This window comes from Wolffia australiana, chromosome 2 (assembly GCF_029677425.1).
Source record: "Wolffia australiana isolate 7733 chromosome 2, ASM2967742v1".
In the NCBI taxonomy this organism is placed as follows: Eukaryota; Viridiplantae; Streptophyta; class Magnoliopsida; order Alismatales; family Araceae; genus Wolffia; species Wolffia australiana.
In genome coordinates, this window is record NC_135836.1 from 8,404,647 (window position 1) to 8,412,864 (window position 8,218).

At 46.3% G+C, this 8,218-nt stretch overlaps 2 protein-coding genes across 7 annotated transcripts; both read left to right on the forward strand.

Annotated features, from left to right (window-relative positions):
• Positions 1–291: 291 nt before the first annotated feature.
• LOC144716718 (UMP-CMP kinase 3-like) lies at positions 292–4,573 on the forward strand. 6 transcript variants are annotated; one of them, XM_078591938.1, is made up of 9 exons: positions 292–530; positions 708–770; positions 878–932; positions 1,301–1,418; positions 1,512–1,668; positions 1,876–1,956; positions 2,318–2,425; positions 2,494–2,558; positions 4,391–4,573. In XM_078591938.1, the coding sequence occupies exons 1-9, from the start codon at positions 456–458 to the stop codon at positions 4,404–4,406; spliced, it is 738 nt and encodes a 245-aa protein (XP_078448064.1). In that variant the 5' UTR covers positions 292–455; the 3' UTR covers positions 4,407–4,573. The 6 variants fall into 6 exon arrangements, with proteins under 6 accessions (XP_078448064.1, XP_078448063.1, XP_078448061.1 ...); XM_078591937.1 differs by lacking the exon at positions 4,391–4,573 and adding an exon at positions 2,664–2,832; XM_078591935.1 differs by lacking the exon at positions 4,391–4,573 and adding an exon at positions 2,669–2,832.
• Positions 4,487–7,845, forward strand: LOC144716717 (nitroreductase family protein). Its single transcript, XM_078591934.1, has 3 exons — positions 4,487–6,019; positions 6,478–6,667; positions 7,550–7,845. The coding sequence occupies exons 1-3, from the start codon at positions 4,487–4,489 to the stop codon at positions 7,675–7,677; spliced, it is 1,851 nt and encodes a 616-aa protein (XP_078448060.1). The 3' UTR covers positions 7,678–7,845.
• Positions 7,846–8,218: the final 373 nt, after the last annotated feature.

The window sequence follows — 8,218 nt, forward strand, 5'->3', positions numbered from 1 at the left end:
ATGTATTCAGAAAATGTGGATTAGCCCCTAATCTTAAAATTTCAATTTCCGGTCTATTAACCAGACAATAAAATGAGGAATTACTTAACTGATTGATATCTGTCTCGATATCCGTATTACCAACAGTCCTGATTTTTTTCTGGTTATGGGTTATCGGATAGCGGAGGGCCGTTTACTAATGTGGATTAGCCCCTAATCTTAAAATTTTCAATTTCCGGTCTGATAACTACACAATAAAATGAGGAAAAATTACCCTAGCAAGCTATATATAAATAAATGCCGCCACGCGGCCACCCCAGAAGCCGCTAGCGCCTGCAACACTAAGTCAGAGGTTCGTTCCGTTTCAGCAGGCGACCTCATAACAGCTTTGGCGTGATTGAGGAGGTGTTCCTGATGTTTTTGGGTCAAAAAATGATGATTTTTTAGCTTGTTAACGAAGAAAGATTGAGCCTGCGATGTGGAGACGGTCAGCCTTGAGTTTCTCTTCTGTTTCTTTACCCGCAAAAACTGTTGTGGTTTCTTTGTTTGAGGTGATATGCGGCCGTTTTTTCTTTAGACTATTTCATTCTGTTCTTTTGATCATCGTGTCGTGTTGTTATTATACTTTACGACTTTCTGAGCGTTTCTCTGTCTAATTCTGCGTTCTTGCCTTTGAACGATTCCATTTATGGCCAATGATGAACGTATTTGTAATATAAGCGATTTAGACTGTGCAGATGTCGTGCGGGTTGCAATCTGTGGAGCGGTTTACATCTGGAGTAGGGAATCTGGTAGTATTCTTGGATGTCTTAACGTTCTTGGATGCCATTGTATGCAATCGGATGAATTAAGGACGCATTTACCTCACATTAACTATTTGTGATGTTTTTTAATGCAGAGAGAAGGTTCCGATTCTTCCAGCAGCAAAAAACCTGTCATAGCCTTTGTTCTTGGTAAGCGTTGTCCTTTACTTTATCGATTAGGGCAACATTGACGCGCATTTCCTGATTTAAAGTTTCAAAAAAACTTCCTATGCGATGGAATGCGGATAAATGTTTTAAGTACTACCAGAATCTGGAGAAAAATCAGCAATCTGAGCAATCTGTTTACACCAATATTGGACTTCGTGGGAGCGTTCATAGGGGAATTTTCGCTTGTGTCTGGTGGGAAAATTTCGGTGATTCTGCTGACAGAACGCATACAATATGGCTATCATATTATGAGCGCCTATCTTATCAGCAATCAAAAGCTATTATCTCGGCAGAAAGCTTTGATTGAGTGGATTTTTTTGCATTGTTATGAAAAGTTTCATTGCACCCAGGTGGCCCTGGCAGTGGGAAAGGTACACAATGTTCCCGGATTTCCCAAATATTTGGGTTTGCGCACTTCAGTGCCGGGGATTTATTGAGAAAAGAAATTCTTTCTAACAGCGAGAATGGGTATGTTTGTTGCTGTGTTCTCCTGCCTTTACGATTCTTCTTCAGTTATCTTATTTCCAGTTCATGAGGATAATTTTCAGCCATCTCTGACAGATTATTGATATCTAACATCATAAAAAACGGGCAAATTGTTCCATCGGAGATCACTGTCCGATTGATTCAGAGAGAAATAGAGTCAGCCTCTACGAACAGAGTTCTGATTGATGGCTTCCCGCGGAGCGAGGAAAATCGAATTGAATTTGAGAGAATTGTGAGTTTTCCACTTCACACAAGTTTATCTTATTTTCACCATCACTTGACACAAGTGTTCCAATTTATGTTCTCTTCAAAAAAAAAGTGTTCCAATTTATGTGAATCACCTGGTATATTCAGAAAAGGAAGAAAAAAAGAAAATGATTTTCCGTTTAGAGATGTTAATAACGTGGTTGTAAAATCTGTTTCGCCTGAACTCTCACAGGTGGGTGTTGAGCCGGACCTGGTGCTTTACTTCAACTGCCCAGAGGAAGAGATGGTTAAGAGGGTCTTAAGCCGCAATCAGGTGGCCTTTTGTTGGCTCTCAATTTGGCTTTAATGATTGGATCAGATCGAAATATTCGATTGATCAAAACAAGTCTGCTGGAATTAAGATCAAAACGAGTTGGCCGATCTGATCAATAAGAACTTTTGACAATCGAGTGGCCAAACCAACCAACAGGATTGGCTGGTTCCTGAAAATTTCAGGGTTTCTAAGGCATGAAGTGGGAGAGAAAACAGATCAGTCATTCCGATAGATCAAGATACTAGATTGATCGATCAGGTCTGATCTATGATCGATCAAAACCTTCATTGGAAATCGATTGATCAAAGATCTGATCCATCAGTGATCCGATCAATAATCGTACTCGCTTTCTTTTCAACAGGGAAGATCAGATGACAATGTTGAGACCCTGAAGAAACGCTTCAAAACCTTCACCGAACTTAATCTTCCAGTCATCAATTATTATCGTGCAAAAAATAAAGTCTGCGAGGTAAGTTTCTATCATAATTAGAAACTTCCTGCATTTCGTTTTTCAAGTCTGCTCGGCGTTTCTGTCAGATCAATGCTGTGGGAACTGAAGAACAGGTGTTCGAGAAGCTTCGCTCAGTCTTTGACGATCTTCGGTATGCCCCTTCACTGCTTGCATGCTATTTTCTTTCCAAGTTACGTACATGGATGCAAACGGGATGGTTTTTTCGTATTGGGACTAAAAAAACTAACTTGTCCAGGGCAGCAGATGTCAGAGAAGATGGGAATTTGTCTGCCGGATAAAGAATGGGATGTTTTTTCTTCCTAGGACAAAAAATCGTCCTGTTCTCAGACAAAAGGGATGAATGTACCAAACTCCATTTTATGATTTTTTTGTCTCAAATTTTAGAACTTCTATGATTCATAACCTATATCATTCTCAAATTTTCGCCCTGAACAGAATGGTTACAGCCAGGACAATTCCCAAACTTGGATATTGATCAGATATCATAGAGCAAACATGGTTCAGTTCCCGGACTGGCCAGTAGGTAAACCTGTTCGATCTGTCCGATATCTAGTATCAGACATTGGGACGGATATCGTGATAGTCAGGACGTGGGAGGTGCCAGTACGGCATATCTGAATCCCATAGGATTACAGCTATTGAAATCTGTACCGAAAAACGGTATCCAGACATTGATATCCAATATCCTTATATTGTTTTGAAATCTAAGGACCCATTGACCCATATGGAAAAAAAATTAGATTCAGTTTAAATAGTTCAATGGGAGATCTATAGTGAAATAAACTGAGATCTATGAATCATCTGCTGACCAAGTCCAACTGGACCTGGAGTTTGACGAAAAAAGCCCATGTTAGGCTGGGTCCGGCTACTAAAAATCAGACTTGGATTTTTACAAAGCTCCCACAATTTCTTAATCGCATATTTAAATGTGTAATAATAAGTTATTTCGACTTTAATTTCATGTGACATCGAAGAGGCCAATATCCAACCCCAAATCGGATCCTGTCGTCCAACCCCTTAGACGAAGACAGATGCCATTATCGGGACAGATGACAGTATCATTTCCCATTTCTGATATCTGGTACAGCATCCGTCCCGATATTGTCGTCCAATATCAGGGTTGGGAAAGCTGAACAATGACAGATGGTTCCAGAAGGTTCTGTCACTGGACGGTGTGTGATGACCCGTGAAAGAACTATCCCGTCCTGTCCCGTCCCAGACAATCGTGCACTCCATTATCGGGATAGACGACAGTATCAGTTCCCATTTCTGATATATGGTACAGCATCCTGCTGATATTGTCATCGAATATCGGGATCGGGAAGTACGAACAGTGACGGACGGTTCCAGAAGGTTCTGTCACAAGTATAGTGCAGGGACGCGGACAGGACGATTTTTTTGTCCCAGGATGAAATTCATCCCAAGACCTCCAAACGGGATGGTTTTCGTCCATTCCGAAGAAAAAAACCGTCCCGACGAATTTTTGTCCCATTCGCGTCCCTGCATTGCTTTCGGACGTCGGAGGGGACGATCTTTGTCTTGTCCTGTCTATCGTCCATGTCCCGGACAATCCGGAACTACTACTATTGCTGCAACGTGGACGGGACCGTTTTTTTGTCCCAGGGCAAAAAAATAGTCCAGTCCGCGAGGTTGGACGAAAATCGGGGCGGAAATTTACCTCCAGACGGGATGGTTTTCATCCACTGGGACGAAAAAAAACCGTCCCGTCCAGAGGTCTGGGACAAAAAAACCGTCCCATCGCCGCCCCTTCACTGATTTCGGACATCGGAGGGGACAATCTTCGTCCCATCCTGTCCATCGTCCATGTCCCGGACAATCCAGAACTATAGTCACAGGACGGTTTGTGATGACCCATGAAAAAACCGTCCCGTCCCGTCCCGTCCCGGACAGTCGTGCACTTCATTCCGACCGTTGACCGATTTGCTTTCCCACTATTTGCAGGTCCAACGTTGACTGAATTGACCGTTGACGAGCAGCTCTCCGTTTCCCGCGCTTTTTGTTGTCTGATTTTTATCCCATATCGGGCGTGACGCGGACATGTCGTCGAATGGGCTGCCCTATTTAAACCGCCTCGTTGTTATAAGACAGGGGTCCCCTCCGACTGAGGTGGCGATGTTGGTAGTCTCTTCCAGGCTTGGGCCGTCGTCTGCGATCGCGGGGATGCACCGCCGGAGAACGAGCTCCGCCGCCGCGAGCGCGGCGGCGGATCGGGAGAGGAGGCGGCGCCAGGCGGAAACCTACCACGACCAGAGCAAGCACTCGCTCAGCGCCGGCTTCGCGCGAGGCCCTCGCGGCCTGGACTGGGCGAACCAGCCGAGCCCCTTCCTCCGGTTCGTCTCCTCCCCTCTCGTCCCCCTCCGGCAATCTCCCATCTCCGATTCTCCTCCCTACTCCTCCCTCTTCTCCGATCCACCCCCCCCGCAGCCCATCTCCCACGCCTCCCTCTCGGAGCTTCTCTTCGATTCCATGGCGCTCTCCGCCTGGAAGAAGGCCGGCAGCTCCACCTGGTCCCTCAGAGTAAACCCTAGCTCCGGCAACCTCCATCCCACCGAAGCCTACCTCCTCTCCCCTCCCATTTCCTCCTCCTCGCCCTTCGTCGCGCACTACGCGCCCCGGGAGCACGCGCTGGAAGTCCGCGCGGCCTTCCCCCGCGATTTCCTCCCCCAGATTTTGCCCCAATCCTTCCTCGTCGGGTTCTCGTCCATCTTCTGGCGAGAATCGTGGAAGTACGGCGAGCGCGCTTTCCGGTACTGCAACCACGACGTCGGCCACGCCGTCGCCGCCGTGGCAGTCGCCGCCCGCGCGCTCGGCTGGGACGCCAGGCTGGTCGACGGCCTCGGTTCAACCGATCTCCGCAACCTCTTCGGCCTAGGGTTAGGGTTAGGGTTAGGGTTTCCAAATGTGGAGGCGGAGCATCCCGACTGTGCGTTGCTCGTCTTCCCCGCTGACTCCGTCCCCGTCCTTGATTACGCCTCCATTGCAGCCCAGATCTCGAGCCTTCCGCCATTGAACTGGATCGGGAAGCCGAACGCCTTGAGCGAGGAGCATGTCCGCTGGGACGCCATCTACGAGACTGCGGAGGCCGTGGAGAAGCCCACCGCCGCCGGGGATTCCTTCTCCGTGGAGGAATTTCGTTGCAGCGGGCTGCTTTCGCGAAGTTTGTACAGGGATTTGACTGTTCGGGAGGTTGTCCGTGGGAGAAGGAGCGCTGTGGACATGGACGGGGCGACCTGCTTGGAGAGAGATGGGTTTTACCAGATTTTGCTGCGTTGTCTTCCTTCCGGCGTGCTCAATTTGGGGGAGAAGCAGGGGAAGCAGCAGGCTCTGCCGTTTAGGGTTTTTCCTTGGGATGCGGAGGTGCATGCGGCTTTGTTTGTTCACAGGGTCGTGGGATTGGCCAAGGGATTGTACTTCCTGGTGAGGAATGAAGAGCATTTCGATAGCCTGCGGAGCGCCATGAGGGCTCAGTTTGAGTGGGTGAAGCCAGAAGGTTGCCCTGATGGCCTGCCCCTTTACAGACTCGCCGCGGGCGATTGCCAGAATCTCGCCAGACAGCTCTCTTGCCACCAGGTAATTTGGTTCTTCATTGATAGAATCTCGATTTTACCTTGCTCTGCGACAGTTCTGGATTGGCGATCTCTTTGCTTTCTCGATCCATTTTCTTGATTTGTAGAAAATCTTAGAGCTAGGGGCAGAGAATTTTATACAGGTTTTAGAAAATTTTTAGCTCTTTCCAAAGAGGTTAAAAGGAGAAGTTTCTTTTAGGAGAGCGGAAGGGGATCTCTGCTTCTCTTACCCAGGTTGTGAAAAAACATAGGTTGTCTTTATTTTTCCTTTTTTTTTTCTTTGGATCTCTTTGATGGGTTCGTACTTAAGATTTTCACCGAAGTTTTAGACGGAAGGGAAATTATTGAATTTTTTTTATTTGTTAGGCAGACTTTTGCCGTGTCTTGGCATCTATCCATCCTTTGTGAGCCAATTATTTAATGAATACGGTTGTTGAAGAAATTTTGATTCTGGAAATGCAGGATATTGCGGCAGATGGATGCTTCAGCCTTGGCATGGTGGCAAGGTTTGACCCGGTACTTAGTGAGAGAGGTGCATGGATGTATCCACGTTTATTCTGGGAGACTGGGGCTCTGGGTCAGGTGCTTTACCTCGAAGCTCATGCTGTCGGGATATCTGCAACAGGCATTGGATGTTATTTTGATGATGCGGGTATGCGTTCCTTTCGTCCCCATGAATTAACCTTCTCCGTTCGCTTTAGTTATATTATTGGGGAAACTCTTCCATCTCCTTCTCTCTCCATCCCCATCCCTGATGTCTTTCTCAAAAAAATCAGGTTGCATCAAATAATCGAATGTGACCGATTGGATTGATCAAAAATCTATACTGGCTCAATGGATCAATCGATGACCTTGTTGATCTGTATGGATAAAGTATCTGATCCTCAATCAACTGGGTCCATTGATCAATCTTATCGTTGAAAAAACCCATTTGTTCCTAGTTCTCTTTCTCTCTCTCTCTCTGTAGCCTCCCCCTCTTTGTTGTTCACTGCTGGCTTTTTCGGTTGAAAGTCTCTCTCTCTCTATCAAGCCTGTTTATTGGGCTGATCATGTGGCAACACCCAATTGGACCCACCATCCCATTTTACTTAATGGACGATGGTATTAAATTGACCGATCCGAGTGGTCAGATTAACAAACCAACTGTGACACGACCCTCTTGATCAGATCAGCATACTGAGTCTAATCTTTATCTGGCTCAGTCAATCAATAGACTTGGTTAATCCAATCATTGATCCTGGCTGTTTTACTGATCTACTCTGTCGATCAACTCTAGATCCAGCCGATCAGTTAAATCGTCAAACCCTACATATGATGATTTCATGTGATATCTAAGTCTAGATAATATCTGAGAGTGGCTATAGGTTTTCTCTTCTTGCTCTCATTTGCCGTATAATTGGGTCTTTATATTTTATTTGGTTGAGTCCTTTACAATTTAATTGAATTATTGGTTAAATATATCTCTCGTTCTATTGCAATACCTTAAGGACTTCAGCTTGTTTGACCTCCTAAAACTTTTTATTGGTGCAAACAGTGCACGATGTTCTTGGACTAAAGGGGAAGGAGTTCCAAAGCCTTTACCATTTTACTGTGGGCGGTGCGGTGCAGGACAAAAGAATAATGAACCTCCCAGCATATCCAGGTCCGGATATCAATGCTTGATCTCACCTCCCCAACACCCCAAACTTTTGTATAGTTTTCTCCATTTTCATCTCAATTTTTTCCTGTAAGAGATGCATGTAGATTTGTGATTTCTTTTTTTTATTATTGGCAAAAAATACGGTGCCGGGTACGGCCAACCCCTGGGTTGTGCCCGCAGACCAATCCATCCGTGCTCTGGACGCCACGCAGGGGGTTTTTATTTATAAAGTGGAGTGTTTATCAATGTTTTTAGGCGTGGAGCGAGTATATATATCCCAATTAAACTCGGATCCCACTCGTCCACGCCCATTTTAAAGGAAAGAAGAGATACATGGATGATACCTCGCAGGCGCTCGGGAAAGTGTGCTCGCCGTCGTCCCGCCGGAGCCGCTCCGTGATGACGATGTATTGCGGAATGTGTCCTCTCTGTCGTCGAGAGGGATCGAGGAAATTTGTGTTGACGCGCTAGTCGAGGCGGGCACTGTCCACGCCTTTAGCTCTAGCAATCCACGCAATCCTCTAATCTCGTGGGTTTGGTGTCACGAGGATGCGCCGTGTGCGG

Excerpts from the sequence above, each read along its gene's own strand:
- LOC144716718 (XM_078591935.1), top strand. The coding sequence starts at position 456 with ATGTGGAGACGGTCAGCCTTGAGTTTCTCTTCTGTTTCTTTACCCGCA. Across the intron at positions 531-707 it reads TTGTGGTTTCTTTGTTTGAG|ACTGTGCAGATGTCGTGCGG; the intron begins GTGATATGCGGC and ends TAAGCGATTTAG. Across the intron at positions 1,669-1,875 it reads GAATTGAATTTGAGAGAATT|GTGGGTGTTGAGCCGGACCT; the intron begins GTGAGTTTTCCA and ends GAACTCTCACAG.
- LOC144716717 (XM_078591934.1), top strand. The coding sequence starts at position 4,487 with ATGTCGTCGAATGGGCTGCCCTATTTAAACCGCCTCGTTGTTATAAGA. Across the intron at positions 6,020-6,477 it reads GACAGCTCTCTTGCCACCAG|GATATTGCGGCAGATGGATG; the intron begins GTAATTTGGTTC and ends CTGGAAATGCAG. Across the intron at positions 6,668-7,549 it reads ATGTTATTTTGATGATGCGG|TGCACGATGTTCTTGGACTA; the intron begins GTATGCGTTCCT and ends TGGTGCAAACAG.